At 39.3% G+C, this 26,018-nt stretch overlaps 1 protein-coding gene across 2 annotated transcripts in view; it reads left to right on the top strand.

The window, feature by feature from the left end:
- Positions 1–15,173, top strand: part of NT5DC3 (5'-nucleotidase domain containing 3) — a 71,048-nt gene extending 55,875 nt beyond the window's left edge. For both annotated transcript variants that reach the window (XM_051961245.1, XM_051961244.1), the window contains 5 exons: positions 3,493–3,574; positions 5,219–5,305; positions 6,701–6,841; positions 11,228–11,292; positions 14,768–15,173. In XM_051961245.1, coding sequence (XP_051817205.1) covers positions 3,493–3,574; positions 5,219–5,305; positions 6,701–6,841; positions 11,228–11,292; positions 14,768–15,029 — 637 coding nt within the window. In that variant the 3' untranslated portion in view covers positions 15,030–15,173. The remainder of the gene's footprint in view (positions 1–3,492; positions 3,575–5,218; positions 5,306–6,700; positions 6,842–11,227; positions 11,293–14,767) is intronic.
- Positions 15,174–26,018: the final 10,845 nt, after the last annotated feature.

Genomic DNA, 26,018 nt, shown 5'->3' with positions numbered 1-26,018 from the left:
ATGGTGGCTAGTGGGGGATGGCAGACAGAGCTCCAGATTTGGAGACAGAAGCCCTGGGTTCTGATCTCAGCTTGGACACTTACAGCCATGTAACCGTGGTCAAGCTTTTTTTTTTTATCATTATATGGATAAAATATCCATATCCAATAAACATGTTGTACAGAATAGTAGATAGAGAGTTGTATGACCATGGGCAAGCTAACAAACTTCTCTGATTTCCCATCCATATAATGAGTATGTCATGAGTTACTTCTGAATGGAAGCTAGACAATTGCTTTGGGATTGGGTAGACCTGTGTTCAAATTCTGTCCCCGATACCTACTGGCTGTTTGAGCCTAGACAAGACATTAGGCAACTCTAAGACTTAGGAACTTCAGAGAAGGGGCCATCTTGCATTGAAAGAGGGAGTAGTTTCCATAGCTGGGAGTTTCTTCAACTTTTGCAGGGTTAAAATCTCCAAAGTTTACAGTAGTACAATAGAAATGCAAGCATGGTACTTTTAGGATAAGGATAGATAGGGATTGTATCTGTAATTTCATTGATCTGGGAAACTCCCAGATGAGGACATTCCTTTTACCGATGCAGTTTGGCACCTTCTTTCTACTTAGAGTCTTAGAGAGTTGTCCAGAATACTCAGAGGTTACATGACTTGTTCAAGATCACAAAATCTGAATGTATCAGAAGCAGATCTTGAATTCAGGTTTTCTGGGCTCCAACGCCTGCTCTCTCTTCCTTATACCGGGTGCCTCTCCCAGAGTTCTTTTTGCTATTAGTCAAGAAGACCTTGGGGCTATTATCTCTCTTGTTCTGGACATTATTTTTACAAATGCTGCCCGTGTTTGCGTGATCTTTTTTAGCCGACATCATGCTGGGGTCTCTTGTAAAATTGACAGTTATTTAAAATTTTTGGTTTAGTTTCTTCTACATGAACTGTTGTTTAACTTCCCTTCACATATACTCATGTGGCTTATTTTTTAAAAGTACTTTCTTGAAAAGAAAAAAGTGTTTTTGAAATTCAAAACAGATTTTATTTTTCTCATATTTCAATATCCTGCTTTCAGCCCATCCTTCCAGACTCTTGAAATATTTTTGAATCCTGATTCATTCAGCATGTGAGCTCTTTCCCCTTCAGCTTTGTCCTCTGCACAGATGAGGAACATGTCTTCAAGAACTGTTGCTTTTGCTATGTATCTCCAGTGACTAGCATTACTTGGCGCATAGTAGGTGTTTAATAAATGCTTGTTAGAAGATAAGCTTCTTGAGGGCAAAGACAATCTTGTTTTTGTCTTTCTATTTTCAGTAGTTAGCATTTGGTACAGAAAAGGTTCTTAATAAATAATTATTTATTGATTATTGATTTTTTTTCCCCCTAAGCTAACATTGACTCACTGATAAATTCTTCAGCCATTTAGGAATCTAATGCTGTCTATTGTCAGCCCACATTTGTCTTTGAGCATGTTAGGGGAGATTTTGTTAAACGTTGGGTGGAAATCTCTACCCTATAGCTTTTTGAGGTTCTGAACTGTTTTATTTTTGCTTTAGTGTGCCCCATTGCTGAGCAGCACAGTGTCTGGCACTCAGTAGGTACTTAAGAAATGTATTGATTTTTTTCTTTCTAGTCCATTTAAGTTGTGATAACTCCATAAAACAGGGAATGTGGTTAGTGTAGCATAGTTCGTTCTAACTGAATCCCTGCTGGCTTGTGGTAGCGTCTCTTCTCTTAATGTTCTCAAAACATAGGTTCAGTCATCTCTCCTAGCATTTTCTGAGTATAAAACTTTTTTGGTTTTCAGAATTTCCATCTTTCTTCCTCCTCTTCTCAGATTTCTTTTATTCATTCTCAAATCACCATTCTCAGATTGCAGTCCATCTAGCAGCCCCACTGGGGACCTAACTGGAACTGTGGAATTGGGCAAATAGCTAACTCTCTCCTTCCCTTCCTCTTTCTTTTCCTCCCTCCTTCCCTTTCTCCCTCCCTCTCTCCACATTGTGGGATTCTGGTTTTTTTAATCTACTTTATTTGCTTCTATTTTATGGGAGAGTTCATCCCATTCACATTCACAGTTATGATCACCTACTCTTTATTTCCCTCCAAACTATTTTCTCTTCTGTATATATTTTTATTCTCTTTCCACCTTCCTTAGTAGTATTTATTTTTGCCCCCTTCCTCCCTCCCATCTCTCAGTAGTACCATTTTTTGCCCACCCTACCCACTACATTATCTCCTATCACCCCTCTCCCTTCCCTAAATAGTGTTTTTTCAACCCATCCCACCCATTACCTTATCTTTTATCATCCCTTCCCCCTTCTCTTATCTTTTCCTCTAGTGTTTCTGCCCTCCCTTCTATCTTTCCCCTCCCTTTTCTTTCCTCTTTCTCCTCCTACTTCTTTATATGATTAGATAAATTTCTATACTCAATTGAATAATTAAGTTATCAGAACCTTGGTTTCATGTGATTTTCAAGGGAAACTGGGAGAGCTCCAGCAGCTTGCTGGCTTTACCCCACCATCTTGACTCCATCCCAGAAGTCAGTAAGTGATTAATAAATGCTTGCAGAGTAACTTTTGAACTTGGGAAGTATGTGGATGGCAGAGCCTTCTCTGGCCTTCTATCTATGATGTTCTTCTCTTTGTGATGGCTGCAGTGGGGCCAGGGGAAGAGACGGGCATATCTGGGAGTCCTGCTTTGTTTTCTGTGCGGCAGAGAAAAGCCTTCCAGCCACCAGGCCATTAACCTTCTAGTTATTTTTGGTGTGAATCTTAAGGACACTGTGTTTGTCTTCAAAAAGACAAACAAAGCAGTTTCCACCCTCAGGGACAGCTTTTTTACTTGGTTGGTCCTGAGTGATTCCTTCCTCCTTCATTTTCAGATTATGGAATGTGATTCTGGGGCCAGTTCATGGAGATTTTAAATACTTTAAATATTAATTACCATAATGTGTAGAGCATTAGACTCCGAGTCAGGAAAGCTTCATCTTTCTGAGTTCAAATCTGGCCTCAGATACTTAATAGCGATGTGAACCTGGGGAAATCACTTATCCCTGTTTGCCTTAGTTTCCTTATCTGTAAAATGAGGAAGTTGGACATGCGTGTCCCTTCCAGCTCTATCCTTATCCTTAAAATTTTTTTTTAAACTTCTATCAGAAACTCGGGAATGGTGTAATATAGGGAGATGGCTGGCATGGTATAGGGAAAAAAATGTTGGGCTTGGAAATCAGAAGCTCTTGAGTTCAAATCCTACCCCAGACTCTTATTAGCTGTATGATCCTGGACAAATCATTTAACCACATGAGACTGTTTCCTTAGTAAAAAATAATCGGGGAGATAATAGCAACTACCTTCCAGGATTGTTTTGAGACTCAAATGATATAACTTTTGTAAAATGCTTTGAAAACCTGAAAATGCTATGAACCCTGTGAATTACTGTAAAATAACATTGAGAATAATAAAGCAAAACCTTGTACTAACATGTGATGATCCTTTTCTCATTAGACCATTTCGGAAGGTGACCGAGAGAGGTGTACTTCTTTGGGATAAAATCCATAAGCTGGAAAAAGGCCAGATTTACAAACAGGTATTATAAAGGATGAAATTCCATTAAAAAACAAAACAAAACTGGACCCTTGTTTTCATTAGTACGGGGTGCTCTCAAATGAAGAAATTTCTTCTCCCAGTACAGACTGGAATCTTGCAAGTGGACATGTAATCTTCAAGGGCATTAAGGGACATGCTCAGGATCCCCCAACCTATTTATGTCAGAGGCTGGCATTTGAACAAGGGCTTTTTTTTTGTCCACTTTCTCACACTGCCCCCTTCCTTTCTTTGTGGGCCGGAAAATATTAACCATGGAAAGCAATCTTGGGGCAGTTCAGAGTTTAATCAGTGTTTTCTATTAAGAGTTAATAGTGTTCATTTAGGGGTCACGGGACCCTTGGCTCTGCCAGTGACTGGCCTAATCACTCCTTCCTAGAGTCTGTTTCCTCATCTGTAAAACAAGAGGACTGGACAAGATGATCTCTACTGGGCCTTTCAACTCTGTATATATGACCCCATAATCCTGCCTCTGGTTCCTGGGCAAGTCACTTTAGAATCCCGGATCTCAGTTTCCTCATCTGTAAAACTGAGGGAGTTGAACTACGTTCAGCTGAGGTCTCTTTACTTTAGAGCTGTGAGCTTAAGACCCTACTTTATCATACGAAGAGAAGAAAAATAAAATTTGAATTGTTGAATTCTGGCTTAAAATTTCACACTTAAATATATATTTCTTCCATACCAAAGCCCTTGATAAACTTAAATATCCTTTTCAAAATAACTTTCTCATGTTGTGTATCATTCAGCAAGTATCATCAACTGAATGGTTTCTAGCACGTTGCTTCTATTCCCTTCTTGATAAAGAGAGCATGTGTGGGCCTGGAATGCCCAGTTTAGTATTATGTAATCAGGCTGAACACTAATAGTAAAATGAGACATGTAGGACTTATTTGGATTTCTTATATTTCTTATTTGATTGGGGCTATGGTATGATTTTGTTATGGTGGGGAACTCCAAGGGCTAGAACTTTCTCCATTGATGTAGATCTTACCTGCTCTACAACTTAGTCTTTTTTTTTTTTCTTTATTAAAGCTTTTTATTTTTCAAAACATATGCATGAATAATTCTTCAGCATTAACCTTTTCAGAATCTTGTGTTCCAATTTTCCTACCCTTTCCCCTATTCCCTCCCCCAGATAGCAAGTAATCCAATATATATAAAACATGGTAGAAATATATGTTAAATCTAACATATTGGATTTAAGGAAAAAAAAAGAGAAAGAAATAAAGAGGGGGGAAAAAGGAGGAAGAAAAATAAAATGCAAGCAAACAACAACAAAAAGAGTGAAAATGCTATGTTGTGATCCACACTCGGTTCCCACAGTCCTCTGTCTGGGTGTAAATGGCTCTCTTCATCACAAGACCATTGGAATTGGCCTGAATCATCTCACTGTGCAACTTAGTCTTAAAGAAGTAATTCCCTGGGGTACCCACAGGCCAAGTGACAGGACCCAGGGTCCCATTGTCAGAATATGTCAGCGGCAACACTTGAATCCAGGGCTCTCTGAAGGCCTGGCCAGCCCATTGTCTGCCCTGCTGCACAGTTCATTTCTGTTGCTTTGTAAAGCTGCGTGTAAATGTATCTGTCCCTGCCACATGCAATAACATTTGTGTTTTCTCTCTTACAGGGTAATTTATATGAATTTTTGAAGCTTACAGGATGGAGGGGGTCCAAAGTGTTGTATTTCGGAGATCACATATACAGCGATCTGGCTGTAAGTAAGCTACTTTCCTCCTGGCTCTGTGTAGGCTGTGGTCAGTGTATATTTTTAATTACGGAAAAGTGAATTAACTTATAACAATTTGTCTCTTTTGGTGTTAATGGAATAATAGGGACCTTTGCTACTGGTTAAAGAAATTTTTTAAATGCTGTTCAGTCAGTTAGTCGATCGACAAGCATTTATTAATTGTGGGTTGCTGGGTGGCAGAGCATTGAGACTGGAGTCAGGGGGATCTCGAGTTCAAATTCAGCCTCAGATACTAGCTAGCTGTGTGACCCTAGATAAATCACGTAATCATGATTGCCTCAGTTTCCTCCCCTGTAAAATGAGCTGGACAAGAAAATGGCAAATCACTCCAGTATCTTTGCCATGAAAACTCCAAATGGGCCACAAAGAGTTGGATGTGATTGAACAATAGTATTGCCAGGCAGTGTGCTTAGTGAAAGGGATACTAAGTCAAATCAACAAGCATTTATTAGTATCTGCTGGGAGCTGGCCCTGTGCTAAGTACTGAAGATGAAAAAAAGGGCAAAAAAGGGCAAAATGGAGCTTCTGTTCTAAGGGAGCGATAACACCTACATAAAGAAATATATACATGATACATGCAGAGTAGATGGAAGATAACCTTAGCAGGGGAGGCCCTAGAACCACAGTTTATTTTTATGGACTTGGCCCTTAGATTTGTCTTGGATGGGACAGAGATTTCTTGGATGCTATGTGTTCTTCCATGGATGCAGATCCCCCTTCCCAAACCCCAATCTCTGCTCAATGCTTTTCTATCATGAGATTTTTTTTTATCTCTGATTTTCCATAAGGATCCTTACAAGGAGACCTTGGAGGCCATTGAATCCACCCCTGGTCCCAGTTTGCAGATGAAGAAACTGAGGCACCAATTGCCCATAGTCTGTGGTGGGATTAGAAGCAGGTGTTGCCAGTAGCTGGTCAGTCTTTATCAGTGCTTTTGCGGTGGATGGATGGTGATGCTCAGTGCTGATGGACCATGTGCGCTGGCCACCTGCTGTCCCAGCCCTCTGCCTCCTCTGATCCTGCTGCAATGGCTCATTCAGTCTCTCCGGCCCAAGCCATCACTGGGACGAGCTGCAGCGGTGACGCCCACTGGGTCATTTTGACATAAGAACAAACATTTCCTTCTCCTTGTCTCATTGAACTTTCTTAGAGTGCGACCTTGTGGGAGCTGGGAAGTTCCCAAGCCGAAAGTTCCTGAGGGAGAACTGGTTAAAGGCTGGGGTTGTCGAGTTATCAATGAAATGTAATTCATTCATCCAGCTTGGTTAATGACTAACCATGGCAATTAAGAAACCATTGAGCAAACACCCATCCGGGCTGAAAGAGGTAATGGAGCTTAAGACTCCTGTTGGTTCTTGGCAGGATTTGACCTTAAAACATGGCTGGCGGACGGGGGCCATTATTCCCGAGCTGAGATCAGAGATCAAGATCATGAACACGGAGCAGTACATTCAAACCATGACCTGGCTGCAGACCCTGACTGGATTACTGGAACAGATGCAGGTTTGTGGGATTTCTTTCCCTTTCTTTTTCCCTTCCTCTTCCCCCCTCTCTCTCTCTCTCCCCTCTTCCTCTTCTTTCTCCTTTCTTCCACCTCTCCCTCTCCTTCCTCTTCCCCTCCTCTCCTCCCTCTTTTTTTCCCCTCCCTTTTCCTCTTGTCCCTCTCCTCCTCTCTTCCCCTTTCCTTCCTTCTGTCGTTCCCTCTTCTTCCTTTCCCTTTCCTCTCTTCGCCTCCTCTTTTCTTCTCTTTTCTCTGTCTCCTCCTCTTCTCTGCCTCTCTCTCTGTGCCTTTCTTTCCCTTCCCCCTTTCTTCTCTTTTCTCCTCCTTAAATCTGGGGGATTACATCAGCTCGAGTCATTTCAGGTATTTACTGTTTAAGGTTAGGCTACATCAGGCTTAGATCATTTTCTGGGCCTCTCGATAAATCACTGAGGATGCTGGCTTGTTTTTTTCCCTTGTTAAGACCTTCTCAAGCTCCATGAAAGGGCCTCTGAAAACCTGCTTTAACTCCACCAGGAAGTCTCTTTGCTGTAGCTGTCTGGCTATTGTGTTTTCCTATTTTAGAAAATGACGTATCTGAGACTCGAGGGTCTCTTGGGGCCCTTCAAGCTCTAACGGTCTGTACTTTAGCTTCAGGCTTCTGGGTGGTGGCCAGCAGGGAGATCACCTGCCCCTTGGCTGGGTGTCTCATTCATACTTTTTATTAGCCCAACCTGACCTTGGAGGTGACATCAATAATTTGAATTTTCTTTGTCTTCCAAAGTGCCATCCCCTCTGTAAAGTCTTCCCTCATTTTCTCTCTGGGAAAAAAAAAAAAGAAAGAAAGAAAACGCAGTCACTGGAATAAACTTTTCATTAGCTTTGTATTTTATTCTTACTTTTAAATTGCTTAATGTTACCTTGAAAATTTGTCCTTTAGTTTATAAGCATTTCTTAAGTAATTCAGGCCCTATGCTGGGCCCCGGGGATATTAAGTCAAAAATGAAATGGCCTCTGCTGTAAAGGGGCTTTTATTCTAGTGGAGGAGATGAGCCACAAACACTTAGCTACACAGCAGATTTATTCGGTGTGCTGGGGTAGTGACTGTACCCATGATGGCATTGCCATAGAGACTCCTGGATGAGGATTCCTCTACCAGCGCAGGTGGGCACTTTTCTGCAGTCTCTACTCCTTTAGCCCTGTTTGCCATGCTAACCAAATAAATAAATTGAAAAAAAGGGGAGTGAACTAAGTTTACTTTCCACCTAAAGATATATAATAAAAGAAATTAGCATTTATGTAGTACTTATAAACTCCAGTCCTGTATATACATGAGCAGCCTTGTGAGTGAGGTATTCAGGGTGGTTATTCTCCCCATTTTACTGATGGAGCTGAGACTTATTCAAGCTGGAGTACCTCAAAGACAAGATTTAGACTAATTACACGCCCATCTGACAGAGCTTTTTGTTTTATCCTGCCCATAGAGTGAACCTCTTGTAAATCCTAGGGAAGGGTATGAGTTTCATTAATGGCTTTCTTCCCCCTTGTAGATCTGCTATGAGAAGAAGGCTGACTTAATGTACTGAGTTGGCCTGGGCTTAAGTCCCACTTCTGACACATACTGACAGTGGGATTCTGGGCAGATCCCGTGACCACTCAGTCCCCCCAGGCCACCTTCTAGGACCATAGTTGCAGGAACAGTTGCAGATTTGCATTGATAGGAGGGAGTTTGGGGACTCCCTATAACAATGAATTCATAGGTCTATACATCTTCCTCAAATATAGAAAAGCACATTTAAAAATGCTATTTTTCATCCCATTGCTCTGATTTCCCAGCCATCAGTTGGCTGTATTTCTAAGTAAAAATCCACCCCCTTTTGGCCTTCATGAGAACATGAATTCTAGTTATACCTCTGACACATACTAGGCTGTGTGTCCAGTCTACTTTAGCTCAACCCTTTGAGACTAACAGATGTAGAGCACATGATGATTGGAGAGAGCTTCCTCACAGACAGTTCCTTTTGCCAATGAAAACTCTGGTCTAGCTCAAAAATAAAAAAAAAAAAGAAAAAGAAAAAATTCTTCACAGTTTGATAGAATCAAATCTAGCCCATGTAGTGAGTGAGAGAATAAACAGGTGAGTGAGTGTGTGTGAGAGAGAGACAGAGAGAGAGAGAGACAGAGCAAGAGAGAGAGAGAGAACAAGAACTTGCATGTGCTCATGGATATGCATTAGTTTGTGAACATCTCAGATATCCCTCTCTTTTTGTAGAAAAGCAGACCTTTTGAGAATTTGGCTTCCCTAGGGAGCTAGGCGACATAATACTGGATCTCAGAGTCAGTCATTCATGAGTTGGAATCTTGCAAAAGGAAGTACTTTTTTTTTTTTTTTTAAAGCCACACAATGAGGCTGTGGATATAAAATAATGTGATTTTCTTGTATGTTTCATAAGCTGGTTCTGGAAGAGGAATTCCAGCCTTTTTGTACTAGTCTTTGAAGACCAGCTTAGTTTTAGTTGTTATAAATCCTTCTATCTATCTATCTATCTATCTATTTTTTGTTTTTAATCAATTTCATTACTTTATATTGGGGTCTGAATATTTAGAGGAGTTCAGTCATTCAGTGAACATTTATTAAGTATTTTTATATATTAAACTGAAAAATAAAGAGAATCTGGCTTTTAGAAGCTTACATTCTGTTGGAGGAAATAACTCAAGCATAGACAAGTAAATACAGTTTGTATGTACAAGCAATTTCTGGTGTGGGGAGAGTGAGGAGGAGAGCGTGTGTATGGGATGGTAGGTGGGGAATCTGATATTTAGGGCTAAGTAAAGGCCTAATTTGGGAGATGCTGTTGAGCATCTTTGCTCTTGAATGGATGATGATCGGGAATAAGGTAGATGACCTGGGTTAATAAAATAGGTGCCTTCTACCTGGTGTTCCAGAGAAGACTATCCAGCTTTTTCGTATTTGACTTAGATTTCTAAAATGATATATTGCCTCCTTCCACCCCCTACCCAAAAAAGAGAGGTAGTGGCGAGTCCCTTGCAATTCTAAATTCTAAGATTTTGTGACCTGGATGAGGAAGGAGGAATTCCCACAAATTTGGAAATGATGTTCTAAAGCAATGGCGAAGATTCATTTAGAAATGGGGGCCGCTGATTTATAGAAAAAGGATCCTCTGGGCTGTCTATTGACTTAGTTTTAAAATGTAATATCTGTATTTTGTTTTGAATACATAATTAATATAAATATTTTATAGTTACAATTATTATTATTTAGTAATGAGTGATTATTTAGTATCTGTCTAAATCTGTCTCAATTCCATTTTTTTCCTGAGGCAATTGGGGTTAAGTGACTTGCCCAGGGTCACACAGCTAGGAAGTGTTAAGTATCTGAGGTCAGATTTGAACTGACTCCAGGGCTGGCTCTCTATCCACTGTACCATCTAGCTGCCCCCTCATTTACATTTTAATCTGGTTTGGGTCCCCCACAAGAGTGCCGAGGCCTAGTATTTGCTCCCCCTCGCTATTAAGAGATTCACCTTCTGTGGCTCTGGCACAGAATGAAAGTGGGCTGGTGGGACCCCCTTGACTGGCTTTAATTTTCCCATGGAAATGGAAAGCCAAGCCATCTGTTGTAAATGTGGCTGGGATGGAAGAGAAGAAATGGGCAACTGTCCATTTCTCCCATGAGATAGGGAGTTGACAGTGTTGAAATACTATGAACTATAATTCCTCAAAAGACGCATGGGACTGCTGATTTAAGCTGGAGGGCAACATCTTAAACTCACCTAATCTTATCTCTCATTTTATATAGGAGGAGCTCTGGGGGCTTAGTACTTTGCCTAGGGCCATAGTAACAGAGCAGTCATATAAGCTCTTGGTTTCCCAGGCAACTCTAAGATAGAAGCTTCAGAGAATGATTTGCATTATCAGAGAGAATTTCCTTAACCAGGAATTTCTTATATAGATCAAATCACTAATCTAGTCATTATCCCTGTACTTCTTCTGCTATCCTTAGCTTGTCCCTATTCCTTTTTCTTAGTTTCATTGGTGCGGGCCTTTCTACCAATGCTACTCAATTTTTTTTTTTTTTTTTCATTTTATCATGGTTCCATCACTTGTAGCCAAAATAAAATGCAGCAGTCGGCGGCCACCCTTCTGGTGAGGAAATTCTGCGTCCTTAGCCAGGCTGGTCTTTAAATGATCATAGTTCATTGCTTGTGGTGTAAATGTTCCATCTTGGGGGACTAAAGGCCCAGCCCTTGTGTTTTGGAGAACCTAGGGCTGCTTCCGTGCCATCATAAAGTATCCCTAAAGGACTCCTGTGGAAGAAGTGGGAGTCATAAGAATATAATGATGAATAGGAAAGAAAGCACCCTAACAGCCACATTCTTGTTCCTTAGATTCACAGAGATGACACATCACAGATGATTTTGCAAGAGTGGAAAAAGGAAAGAAAGGAGATGAGGTAAGGTTTGGATCTTGTAACTGTTTAAATGTCTTTCTCTCTCCAAAACTCCCCATCCCCTTCTTCCACTTATTTTTTCTCCTAATCAGAAGAATCCCTCATTATTCCCCGAAGAGGGCAATTGTAAGTAGAGATGAAAAAAAAGTTTTATTCATTTTCCAATTTCAATTAAATTTTTTTCATCACTGCCACTTTTCCAGGACTTCATTCCAACCCTCAAAGCTCCCTTATAACAAAGAAATTTAACAAGACTATGCATTGGACAAGTCTGTAGTGTATACCTCATTTCACACCTGTAATCCACCACCTTTCTGATGAAAACAGGAAGTCATGCTTCATTTTTATTCTTTTGGAGTCTTTCAGTATTTCTTTCCTTTAAGTTTTTTGTGGTATTGTGTAATTTATTTTGATTATTTCATTCTTTACATTCATGAAAGTTTTGGAAGATTTCTGGGGAATTTTTTATATTCATTAATTCTTATGATGCAATCATGTTCCATCACATTTTGTTGACTGTAGTCTGTCCGGCTGTTCCTCAGTCAGTGATTCCCACTTTGTATGGGGGATGGTAAAGCCAATAGGGTTTGTGAAGGCCAGTAAATTATAAATTTTTCTGTGGATCAGGTGTTTCTAGGAATTTAATTGGTTTCTCTAAGACTCCAAACTGTATAAGAGATGCTAACCTACATTGCTCATCTGGGAGTTTCTGATGTCAGTGAGATCACAAGTCCAATTCCAGTCCCCATCCCCTAATTTTTCAGTATATCATGTGGGGTAATGGTTAGTGAACCAAATTCAAAGCTAGGAATATCAGGATTCAGTTGTTACCTTCTCTTACAGGATGACCTTAGGCAATTCATGTAATGTTGAAGTTTAACCCTTCTTAGGAAAAAAAATTGAAAGTCATAAATGAGTTCTCTAAGAAAGGAAAAAGCCCCAGGACCAGATGGATTTACAAGTGAATTCTGCCAAATATTTAAAGAATAATTAATTCTAATCCTGCATAAAGTACTTGAAAAAAAATTAACCTTAATGTGCTCTAAGACTACTAAGTAGTCTTTCTAAGACTACAAGTAGTAGAGAAGGTACCCCTTTGCAATGGGAGGGGTTAGCTCCTCTGGGAGATCCCTGTATCAGAGCTTAAATTTTTTCTACTCGTGACCTCTTTTTGTCCAAGAAATTTTTGTGACTTCAGGTATAGAGGTATTTAAAATAAGTATGTAAATCAAACATTTACTGATAATAAATCATAAAGAAATTTATTTTAAAACAATTTTTTGGTATATACAAAATTTACCATCTATTAAAATGAAAGCAAATTTGTATACTGATGAGACAGATGTGCTTGTTTATTTTTACATAAAGAATTAAATTTTGGTGGAATATTCGATATTGCAGGATGTAGAGCTTTCAGAAACCTTTTACTGTTGCCAAAATTTTCATGATTCCCTCCCATTCAATTAATTGACCTCCATAGTTTAAGAAGCTTTGCTTTCATTGGTGAAATAATAATTCTAGAGCCTCTTTCTCCTAGTTAGTTTCAATGGAAAATAGAAGAATATAATGGTTAGATTTCTTGGGTTTCTTGTGGTTTTTCTAAGTTTTGTGCATTTGGGAGACTTGAAGCACTATAGACAAGCTTCACATTTCTGTGTAGCCTCTTTGTCCTTCCTGTCATACCTTTGTAAGTTATGATCAGTAAGAAGCTTTGACCTTTGGGAGAGCCCTTTCCTGTTGTGGATCTAACCAGCTTGGACAGGAATCTGGGGGGAGGAGAAGGAGAAAGAGTCAAGAAGCCCATCTAGCAGGTTTTCAGACTTAGGAAGACCTGGGCACCTTTTATTTGTGGTGCTTATGTGTCCTCAAAGGAACTTTTTGTGGAAAGGGTCCCAGGCAAGAAGGCTAGGACGAAGGGTTTTATGGCCAGCTTTTCAAGGAACCTGCTATATATTCTTAGGTAAATCCCTTAGTTTCTTTGGGCTCTCAGTTTATTCATCTGTAAAAGGGGATCATTGGACTATCCAATCAAAAAAGTTCCTTATTACTCTCAAAATCTAATTAAGATGCTTTCTTTTAAATGGTTCTGAATTTCACATCGGTTGCCCCTCTCAAATGATGTAAATTAATATTGTATGGGAAAATCCATTTCTAAGGAAAAGGGCATCGAAGTGAAATACTCTCTGCTAGGTCTTGACAGGTATATATTTTTTTTTATTCTATTTTTTTCAATTAACAAACATCATTTTATCTCCCTCCCCACCCCCCCAATTTAAAAAAGAAAAGAAAACAACAAAAAACCCCTTTTAATAAATACACATCTTTAAACAAAACAAATTCTTTGCATTGCCCATATCCAGATGTGTGTCTCATTCTTCGTCTTGTGTTTATCCATCCCCTCTCTACCAGGAGGTGGACAGCATTGGTCCTATGTAATCCTGGTTGCTTATATCCTGAATCAGAATTCTTAAGTCTTTTGAAGTTGTTTCTCTTGACAGTGTTGTTGACATTGGTTTTTATTGGTTCTTCTCACGTCATTCTGTATCCGTTCATATAAGTCTTCCCAGGTTTCTTTTAAACTTCCTCTTTGGTCATTTCTGAGAAAAGAATACCATTTCATTCTATTTATGTACCATACTTTGTTTAAGCATCCTCAGGTCTGATGAGTATTTTCCTATTTCCTATTTATTTGTCACTACAAGAGTAATTGTTATAAATAATTTCTTATATATGACTTTTTAAATTTATTTGTCACTACAAAATGTTATAAATAATTTCTTACATATGAGTTTTTCATTTATCTGTCGCTACAAAAGGAATTGTTATAAATAATTTCTTACATCTGTCTTTTTCATTAATTTCTAAACTCCATGGAATATAATAAAAATAACGGTTACAATAATAGCAATAATAATGATAATAGTTAGCACTTGTATGGAACTTTGAGAGCTTCATTTACCTTCATTAACTCATAGGCTTAGTGGTGTCAATTCTGAGTCAAAGGGCATGTTTTTAAATTGCTTTCCAGAATGGCTGGACCAATAACTCCGCTGATAATGATAATGTACCAGTATCTTGCCAAATGCATAGATGTTGGGCTTGGTGCTGGGAAGACTCATTTTCCCCGAGTTCAAATCTGGCCTCACGCATTTACCAATTATGTGACCCTGGGCAAGTCATTTAATTCTGATTGCCTCACTTTTCTCATCTGTAAAATGATCTGGTGCTCTATCTACTGTGCTACCCTAGCTGCCCCAAAGATAGGAAATTGATAGGAATTACTTTTGAGAAATTATTAGGTGAGAGGATTTCTTTGTGAAAAATTAATGTTCAGTTATGAATTTATTCTTTTAAAACATGTCTGAAAAAAAAAAAACTAGATGCTTGTGATAGTTTCATTTTTAAAATATTTTCTTTTTTTGGTCATGGCAGCCTGGTTTTAACATTCTACTTTTTCTTGCTCTCTTTACTTTTACAGAGAAATGACCAAAAATTTCTTCAACTCCCAGTTTGGAAGCCTGTTTCGCACAGACCAGAATCCCACATACTTCCTGAGGCGCTTGTCTCGATTTGCTGATATCTACATGGCGTCTCTGAGCTGCCTCCTGAGTTATGATCTCAGTCACACATTCTATCCCAGGAGGACTCCCTTGCAGCATGAACTTCCAGCCTGGTCTGAGAGACCTCCAGCAGGAAACTTCAGGATCCCCTTTATACAGGGGGTGGCCCAGGCCAAGTAACCAAATAAACCACTCAAAGTGGGCAGACACGGAGGCATTAATACCAATGAGAGTATAAACTTTGCTTTTTAAGCAAGTATGAATATTGTATTTTGCTATTTATATAATTTTGTCTGGTAAGTAAAATACCTTGTTTTGATAGAATTGGAATTCAGAATTAACTGGTCTTAACCCTCTTCTGAGTTGTATCCTCCTATTAATGATAATGGGAATTATGAACACCCAGAGGAAGGGAAAGTTTCTGTTGGCTGAAAGATGAGCTTCATATTGAAAGTCTATTCAGCCTTTAAGTTTACAAAGGCCTTGGAGCTTAATTTTTCTGGGATAGATAAGGCCCTTTTTGTACTAGTTTTAGAGTGCTGTACTCGGTCGAGTTTTGATAGTATTAAGCAACTGTGTTTCTTGATCATTCAACAGCTCCCTACTGATTTAAGATGTGCAAGGAGGTAACATATTATAGTAGAAAGAGCAAAGACGTGTTTGAATTCCACTTCTGGACTTGTTAGTTGCGTGAACCTGGGTAAATGAATTGAGCACTCTGAGCTCAGTTTTCTTATCTGTGAAATGGGGATAATAAATCCTTATAGTAAAAGAGGGGATGGGAGATTGAGTAAAGAGCTGACCTCAGAGTCAGGGTCTGATTACACATACTGGTTTTATGATTCTAGGTAAATAGTTAATTGTCCATAAACAACTCTCTTAGATTATATTATAAATAGCAGAGAAGGCATCAGCTGTATTAATAATGGGAGTTTGCTAAACCAGCGAAATCACAAAGCCCTTTCTGAATCCTTATAGTTCCTACCTAACAGAACTGTTGTAGGGCTCATACAGTGTCCCCAAAGTTTTCAAGAGCTAAAACCATGCTAAGACTTTTAGGACACCCCATCTTACATAAAGTGCTTTGTAAATTTTAATATATACCATATGAATGCCAGCTATTGTTATAATTGTATTTATAATTTAGTCAAATTCCATGCTCATACTGGAGCACCAGGTTAAAAGCTTAAAGCTTTGATTTTGAGACTAATTTTAGTACTTCTCATCCAGTTTGGACATTTCCTGCATCCTGGGAATCCCTAACACTTCACAAAGTGAAGTCCTCTTCCTACTGAGACAGAAGGATGGAGAAGGTGGCTAACTTTCTCACCCTCTCTCATCCTTATTCATTGTATCTATATCTCATCCTTACCGGGGGTAGACCAAGAGGATGATGGAGTTATGAGAGTCTACACCTGTTGAATCCAATTATCTCTCTCCCCATCTTCTCCAACAAAGGCAGAGCGAGAATTATCTTGGACAAACAAGAATCCCAGGCTGCCAAGGAGAATTTGGGGCTGGAGCCGGGTTGTGAGTCTCATATAAGAAAGGTTATAGATTCATGTGCAAAATAAGAGGGCAGGAGTGTGAGAATATCAGGAAACAATCAGCAGGAATTATCCAACAGCTATTAAAACTTATGAAATATCAGTGTGGTGGTTCGCCACTGAACGTGGGATGAAAGCATAGGTAGAATCTTTTTGCAACAAATTTAAATGATTCTCTCTGCTCCCCTTGGTTTTGTTGTAATACATCTTATTAAAATGAGCGCATAGTTAACAAACCTAATGTTAGTCCCCAAGACTGGGGACATAATAGGCTAGAATGAATTAACATTATGGGACAGACTAGGGGGAAAGAAGGAGATATCGATCCCTCATCATCTCATACTCTTCCTTTGGGGTCTATTTGTGTATTTCCTTAGTGAGTGATTTGAGAGTTTAGATGACTCTTGTTTTGTTGGTTGAGGGGTGCAGGGTTAGGGTATGGAATTCAGGGGTTCCTGACTTTATGCCATGGATTCTGATGAAACCTCTCGAGCACTTCTCGAATAATATTTTTAAATGTACGAAATAAAATGCAGAAGACTATAAAAGTAATTATATTGGCATATAATTATTAACATTAAAAAAGTTCATCCCAGTTTCAGAATCTCTAGTTTTAGAATTTCCTCTCGACTAGGGATTATTTGATAATTTTGTATCTATATCTAGCACCTAAAACTGCCTGGCATAGAACAAGTGCTTAATAAATATTTGGTGATTGGGTGAAAGAAATTTAAAAAGCTGAACTACTTTTCAATAGCTCAGTTCCATTCTCCCTGCCTGCAATGTAAATGGTAGACAGTCATTCTCTTTCTCCAAAAGAATGATGGACACGTGGCCAAAGATCATAGAAAATACAGTGTTATTGCTGTGCAGTATTATAGATAAGTGGATTTGGCGTTCAGAGGATTTGTGTTTAAGCCCTTCCTCAGACATTAGCTGGCTGTATGACCTTGAACAAGTAACTTGACCTCTGTGTCAGTTTCTTCTTTTATAAAATGGGTATGACAATGGCATTTAATCATTTCGCAGGATTGTTGTGAGGAAAAATGAGATAATATATGTAGCATGCTTTGTAGATTTTGAAGGAACATATACAAGTTATCATGACTATTTTTTGTTATTATAGTTGCAACAAATTCTTTATAACATAGTTTCACAAATGTGCATGAAATTGCTGAAAATTTGTCCAATGCTGTCCTCTGAAAGGGACACTTCACAGATCACAGACTTAGAATGTCTTCTTAGCAAATAGGTAAATGGCAACTACTTCAGAACCAAAACAATTAACTTGACAAACATTTCTCGAGCACTTCCTATTCTCAGGGGATATTTCAGTTAAGTCTAGGTGATGAGAATGTTCTTCTAAATGCTGTTTCCTTGGAGACACGGTCTAACTTGTGGGAGGATGGAGAGTGGTTTGGAAGTAGGAAATGGGATTGGCCAGAGAGACGAGTGAGGGTGGTGGTGGAGAGAGATCTCTTCTAAGTAAGAAAAGGTAATTTTTCTTCCCTTCCTTTTAGAATAGCTCATTTCCATGAGTTGTCTTGTATTTATTTCAAAGATGATACCCTTAGCTAGAGTTATGCTGATAAATATTTAACAACCAACTCTCCAGGAGAAAGAAAATGGATGCATGACACAATTTAAAGTTTAATCAGCCTTGTTAACATCATCTCCATTTCCTCCAAGTCTAGATAATCAATAAAATAATAAATTCAGTCCCTGATTTGTGGCCATTGCTGATTTCTGAGGTGTTATAGGTGACACTGAGAATTTAACCATCAGTTTCCCAAGGCAGTTTGAGACAGCTGCAGTGCATTTTTGAAAAGCAGATTGGTTCATTGGAATGGGTGCTGTATTCCGACAGAGGCTATGGATTCAAATCCCTCTGATGTCATTTAGTACTTATGTTATCTTGGAGTAGTTCCTTACCTTCTCTGGTTGGTTTTTTTTTTCCTCATGTGAAGAATGAGGGATTGGACTAGTTGACGTTTCTATTCCTTTTCAGTTCTTTTTCAGTTCTAGGTCTGGGATCCTATGATTTGATATCATTGGTCACAGAAAACCTAAGAGGCTTCATAGTTCAATCAGAAGAATGCTGATTAGAACAAGAGGACTTGAGTTCAGTTCTTCCCTGTGCGACTTTGGGGTAGTCACATAACCTGATGAGGTCTCAGTTTCTATATCTAAAAAATGAAGAAATGGAACTAGGTTGTTTGACCTATGTGAACTTCTGGACTTAGGGACTGTTGTTTGCCTTTGTCTTCCCAGTGCTTAATACAGTGATTGGCACATAGTAGGTGCTTAATAAATGTCCTTTGATTGACTGACTGATGTTAGTACTTAGTACTCAAACTTAGTGCAACCAAAACCCTCTAGCCCAGTGTACATGCTCTTCCCTAAATGTACACACATTGTTCTCCTTATCTAGGGTGTTGAGATTTGTAAGCTTATGGATGTCTTCTCTCTTTCCTGGAAGCCACACTTGGCCCCGCCATTACTGAGATCCCAAGTGGGATTTTTGACCCCTGAAATGTGGACTTTGTTCTTTGTTCTCTGGCCTGCTCAGAGCTAGGGTGAGGCCTTTGTATTCGAAAATTGTGCCCTATCCCACGAATGACTGTCCACCTCAGATTTTGAGACCTTCTCTTCTTACATATGTGGCTGAAGCACTACAGAGAGCAGGATTTTCTAATGTTAAATTAATCATGTGACTCTATGGAGGCAACATGGTATAGTCGTTAGGGCACTGGACTTGGAAGCAGAAGGACTTGGGGTTATTCCCATGTGTTGTATGACCCTCGACAAATCACATAAACTCTCCATTCCTCAGTTTTCTGATGTCCAGGATGAATGGGTTGAGTTAGATGGTCTGTAAGATTTCTGGGCAATTTGGGGACTCCATAGCACATAAAGGAGGCTTTAGAGTCAGAAAGACTCACCTTCCCGAATTCAAATCTAGCCTCAAATACTTCTAGTTGTGTGACCCTGGGCAAGCCATTTACCCCAATTGCCTCAAACACACACACACACACACACACACACACACACACACACACACACACACACGTCCCTGGCTGGCCTTCTAGATCCCTGCCCAGCCTTCCAGGTCCCTGCCCAAATTTACCATGTTTCTAGTCCCCAATTTAGTATATTGAGAAAGTCATTTTGGAATATTGAAAACAACTATATCTCCTAAATTAACAACTGTAACAGCAGGAGAGGAGTGATTTTTAAAATGGTTTGCTTAGTTAATGAATCCCTGTATTTAATCTTGAATTCTTTGTTGTTGCATGAAGGGAAATTCACAATCAAAATATAGTCTATATAAGCCCCCAAAAGTTTAGCCTTTAAAGGTAAGATGGAAAATGTATCTATTTTTAAAAAACTGCTTTTATACAAGAAACCAGATTTTAAACAAAATATACCTACTGTCCCTCTTTGCGGAGGTGGGTGTGTGTGAGCGTGGAATAGTCCGTATATTGTCAACCTATGATTGAGAGATTGGTTCATTTTGCTGAGCTGATTTTTTTCCTTCTTTTCTAATTTCTCTTATAAAGGATGGTATAGTGACAAGGATTATTAGGAAAGAGAGAGAATTAGAAATATGGGTGATGTAAAAACAAAAAAAAATTCCTAAAAACAAGATGATAGAGATGATGATGGCATGTAATTTGTAGATTTGAACTCCTGCTTTCCTGTTTTCTTTTGTCCTTTGGGGAGGTTGTTTTATCTTGAAGTGATAGGTGACAACCTGGGAAGAGCCTGGGGCTGGCAGGGAGGGACTAGACGGCTAGGTCTTTCTTGGCTGATTATTAGCCAGGCCCTCAATTTCCTTATCCTCCTTGTGCCTCCCTTTTGAGGAAGAGAATCTGGGGAAAAGATATGACCAGGTTTTATCTGCTGTAATTTACTAAAGTTTATTATTGATGGCAATCAGGGATATGTAACCTATTTCAGGATATGTGATGTTATTTATTCTGGCACATTTCTGCCTGTGTTGTTAGCTAAAAAAAAATGCAATTTTTTTCCCCTAGTATTTCTTCAGTAGCAACAACTGTGTCCCATTGCTGTTTGTAACTAACTTAGCTTTGGATGGATTGAATGGCCTTAACATGGAAAACACTTCTCTCCCTCCATCCCACCATCTACCAAGACCCTAGGAAATTAGATCCTGAGAACAGCTCCTAAATCACAACAGTTCGTGTTCCCTAATCAGGAGCTGAATTTGGGGTTGCTTTCTTCCATACTTAGGAATAAGATGAGTCCCTTCATGCTAGAAGAAGTTCCAAATGTGGCCTTGGATGATAAGGATCCTGTTACCGGTTGACTTCTTACTAGAGAAAGGAAGCATGTCCATTATACAAGCTGCCATTCACACTTAGTGTTATCCTATCTTCCCTGATCTGTTCTCTGTAGCAGTAGGTCCTGGTTGGTGCAATCTTGATGTCACTAGCATGTGAAAATCAAAGTTAAGTTCTGAAAAGTTTCCCTTGGAACAATGGCCCAAACTATGAATTTTTGCCCGTGGGCAACAGGAAGCCCATATCGCAAACATCTTGAAATTAAGATCCTAGTTTGAGGGGGATGGGGGATTCAGAGCTTTGGGAACATTAGGATGGGTGAGAGGACTTATTTTTAGTGCTAATGTAGTTCTAGGTTTTTGTTACTTCTACAATGTTGAAAAAATGCAAGATTTGTATTGCACCAGAGCTCCGGTCGCCCATTTTGATTGGAATTATTTATTATCGATTATTGTATATTGAGTATATGGGAGTTATTCTGGTTGGAGTTATTGTCAGGTGGCAAAAGCTTGACAAAAGAAGCCTAATAAATCGATCGTAAATCTATTTCCTGGATCTAGAAAACAGAATGATGTTCTGCAAGTGACTGTCCTGGGGACTGAATTGGGAAGTATTTATAATTTCTCCTTGATAGATGGTAGATTTCATGTTTCTAGAACACTATGTAATATTTTGTACACTTGCATTAGATTCACTGACTGGTTCATTTTCTAGTTCGCTTCTGTATATCACTGAAAACTCAACATTGGACCTGGAAAGCTGATTCTGATTTTCAGTTAAATGATAAGATTGGCCAATGTGATACCAGATACAATGTGAAATTAGGTCAATGTAAATTTATTGAGTGTTGGTTTAAGAAAAAAAATGATTTGTGTGCTATGTAATAAATGAACTTCCTGCAGAATAAAAGCTTGGGTGATATTCATTCCATTGACGTTCACTCTTGTCTTCTGTTGGGCTTATGGAAAGAAGTCAACTGTGTGGGGTGCAGGAATAGGCTCTGTGTTTGGAGTCTGAAGACTTGGGTTCAAAGATGGGGACTTGCTGGGGACTCGCCTATAAAAATGTAGGCATTGGACTAGAGAGATGGTTCTGTGTAATGGATTAGTAAGTAAAACATTGGACTTTGATGAGAAAGATCTGGATTTGAATTCCTCTTTGGACACAATGAGTCACCTTCCTTTTTAAATTCTCTATATCACCCAAATGACTGTTGGGTTATAGAATCCCATCGTTGGAAGGGTCCTCAGAAGCCACGAAGATCTGCCTGCTCTCTCTAGCTAGCAGTCCCCAGTTATGCTTCACATCTCACCTTAGCCTCTACCATCTGCTCAGCCACAGTGCGCTATTCCCTACGCCCCTTTTCTTTCTAGCCTGGAAACCATAATTACACCGATATTGCATTGTTGCCGTTAATTAGTCCTGCTTGCTTTTCCTATGACTTCCAGATGTCTCCTGTCCCAGCTGAATCACCCTGGAGAATCTGATCCTTGTAGACTTGGGATACCTGCCCTGGGCTCCTGCTGCCCTGATTGGTTGATGACTCTTGTGGGCCTGTATCACTGCCAGCCCAGCTCAGTCTTTATGTCATCCCCAGCTGTCTTTGGGCCAACTGCCTTAGCTGATGGGTGTGTATCTGCCTTTTTAAATTCGATTCCAACTCTTGAAGCATAATCTGGTTACAACAAAACCTCATGGCTAATGGGAAGGGTGCTTAACTGCACTCCCTTATGGCTCTGTTCCCTTTTCTGAAAACTTTTAAAATCAGAATTCCTTTTCTTGGCCACTATTTTCAATATGTCTTGTTTCCCCTTATTTGAATGCCCAGTCCTTTGAAAGCAATATCTTACTTTGTTTTGTATTTTTATCCCCAGTGCTTAGAATATTAAAAAGTTTCTTTCATTCTTTTGTTCTGTTGTCTCTGTCTTTCTGTCTCTGTCTCTCTGTCTCTATCTGTCTGTCTGTCTCTCTTTCTCCCTTCCCTCTCCCTTCCTTCCCTGCCTTCCTGTCTTTTTTCCTTTCTGTCTCTCTCTCTTTTCTTCCCTTTCTCTTTCCCATTCCGCCTTCCTTTCCTACTTCCCTTTCTTCCTTCCTTTCTCTCACTCTCCCTCCTTCTTCCATCCCTCCTCTCTTTTTTCCTTTCTTTTCCTTTTGTTTGTGAGCAATCAGGATTATCAATTGCCTCCCCCCTCTCTCCTTTCCCCTTTACTTCCCCCCTCCCCCTCTCCCTCCTTCCCCTCTATCCCCCTGGGGTTAAGTGACTTGCCCAGGGTCACACAGCTAGGATGTGTTACGTGTCTGAGGCCAGACCTGAACTCAGGTCCTCCTGACTTCAGGGCTGATGCTCTATCCACTGCTCCACCTAACTGCCCCTCTCCTTATTCTTTTGATTCCTAAATGTTTTGTTCCATGGTTTCCTAATCCTGGGCACTTACCAGTTTGTCAATGGCCTTCTTAAAGTGGAGTGCTCAGAACTTTGCATGGCCTTCCAAAATATGGATCTATCTCAGGTGACTTTTGAAGAGCTAGTCAACAAACAGCAGTTAGTTATAGCATTTAGTGTTGGAACAAATTTTCACGCACAAAAAAGAGGAAACTGGAGAAACTCTGTAAGAAAAAAAGATCTGAAAATGAAGATCACAAGATTAAAAATGCGTCTCTGCTTCAAAGTAATAGATCTTGGTTCTGGGTGCTATGGATACCAGAGAAATATCAACATGGAAGGTAAGTCCAGCTGTTTTCCTTCTTCCCCTATTCCTCACCTTTACACAAATGATGCTCCAGTGGAAGCTTACTGTGGATGGTGTGTTTGTTGGGTGATAAGATAGCATAGGGAGGAAAAAGCATACATTTGGTTTGGACCTCCTGACAAATTCTTATACCGAAAAGTCTGATGAATATGAACTCTCTTCTATGACAAATCTTGATCATGGAACGAGGGCTGTCATGAAAGTTTTCCTTTGCACGCTTAAGGAAGGGTTTTCAAAACAAACTAATACAGTAGCAGAAATAAGGGGAAAAATTTAAGCTCATTCAGAGGATGGACTGGTTTTAAGAAGTGTTACAAATGATTTCTTTATATGGGAGGATTCATTAAAACACATTGAGCTAGAAACTCCTACAAAGACTGGCAGGGGAAAGGACTAGTTAAGGTGAAGACTTGAAAAGAGTAAAACTAATTTTTTTTTTATAGTATAAGGTGAATCTTCTTAAACTGTAGGTCGCAATCCCATATGAGGTCATGTCATTGAATGTGCAGATTTCAAAATTATGATTTATTAATCAGTAAATGTTTGAATTGAATTATTAGTAAAAAAATCTATTTTGGATATCTATTTAATATCTCTATATTACTATTAAGGAGGAATTTCCTGGAGGAAAAGAAATCACAAGTGGAAAAAATTTTAAAATGTCCTGGTTCTGCCTTCACTCACATTTAATCATTTTGTTTATTGAAATAGATGGGGAAAGAATATATCCAAGGATAAATGATAAAAATCAACTTGTGGATGGTTTTTCAGATTAAAAAAAATGAGGAAAGACAGACTGTCCTGAGGACCAAATAGAGACCTGTGTTTCAAGCACTCAAAAAAAAAAAAAACTATTAAATGTCTATGTGACAGGAACTGTACTAAGGGCTTCAGATAAATAAGTGTCCTGAGAAGTCCTGTTTGAAGTTAAAGCAATGATCAAGGTAAGTGTGGCCATAGGGAATTATAATTATAATCAAATAACTGGAGACGGTTGGATTCACATACTGCTAGAAAGGTAGATTTCTTGTGTTTTACCTAAAATAAAGATAAGTCATTGATCACTAATAGGTTGTGAGTCGGGATGATGGAAGGGAGAGGAATTCAGAGATAAAAAATAGAAATAACAGGAGAATAAACTGAGCACAGTCGGAGTCATAAGAACTGAGAGCTTCCCATTGAGATAGCTGATCTATCGGCTAATTTGCAGAGAATTTGTTGATTCAAAGAGAGATACTTTTTCTGATAAATGATAGAGCATCTGCATTGGCCCTTGATTGAAAGATAGCTGGATTCCATTTTGTGGTGAAGAGCTAAATGTTTTCTAGTTCATTTACAATGTGAGAGAGGGAAAAACTCTTAGAGATTACCTGTGTTATCTTCTGATACCTTTTTTTGTTTTGTTTTGTTTTGTTGTTGTTTTGAGAGGGAGAGAAAGAAAGGTAAAAATCTTTCTTTTAAGAAGCTGTGATTTGCTTTGAGAAGAGGCTTGAATTGATTGGACAAAGTAGAATCACCTCCTATCTGCACAACTGGCAGTTTTTCAGCTTAAGAGAATTGTTTGTCATTGAAATAGTATAACAAAATTTTTTTCCCTAGTGCCCTGTTAAAGATGGCTGTGTGCCGTAAGAACCTGACACTTTTTCATCAACTTGAGAACAACTTGAGAACAGGAGACCATCTAGCAAAGAGTCAGTTTTGTGTGGTGTAGATTGTTCCTGAGGGGGACCAAGGACATCGAGACCTGTAGTTCAGAGCTGTGAATTACCCTTAGCTATATGAGTTTCCACACTCATGTACTTGCTGCTAGGTTTTTTATAAATGTGATCTCTCTTGTCTTCCCCACAGACAAGTGTGACTCAGGTTTAGGGATGGGCTGCTGTGATAATTTCTGCTTTTACCTTCTGTTGAGCATTATTATTATTTCTGTGTAATGTACTTGATGCTGTCATGGTGACTGATTTCCTGTAAGTGGGAAGCATACCAATTCTCAAGAGCTACAGTGGTGAGTCGTAGGAGTTAACGTGCCCCCACCAGAGTAACCCCCTGAACTCTGAGAGATTGAAATGTAGCCACGTACCAAGCTGGCGTGTGAGTTCGGGTTGATTTGTCATCCCAGAGAGGAATCCATCCTACTCCCAGGTTCTAATAATGAAAATCAACATTGTGCAGTCCGTAGGAATCGGGCATTGTGGTCAGCAAAATCTGAATCCAAGTCAAGTCCCATTTCTGACATATTCTGGCCCGTGTGATTCTGGGTAACAATCAACCTTTCAATTCCCCAGATTGCTCCCTTAACGCTCAAAATTGCAGAGAAGTGCCAGCCTGCTTTGGTAGAGAGTATCCCCTCATCAGGGAGATCACAGGTTTGTTCCAATATAATTAAAATGTATATTAGAGACTTTATACAATGGCTCAATCTGAAATAAGGATGCTTTGTTTGATTCTGACTTTCAGTTGGGTGATAGGTTTCTTATTTCCTCACCAAGGTCACTCACTGAAGTTTTTCAGCCAAACAGATAATGCGTAAGGAGCAGAAATCCTTTTTTTTTTTTTTTTTCCTTCTCT

The sequence above is a fragment of the Antechinus flavipes genome, chromosome 5 (assembly GCF_016432865.1).
Source record: "Antechinus flavipes isolate AdamAnt ecotype Samford, QLD, Australia chromosome 5, AdamAnt_v2, whole genome shotgun sequence".
Taxonomy (NCBI): Eukaryota; Metazoa; Chordata; class Mammalia; order Dasyuromorphia; family Dasyuridae; genus Antechinus; species Antechinus flavipes.
This window is presented reverse-complemented; position numbering and strand designations above follow the sequence as displayed.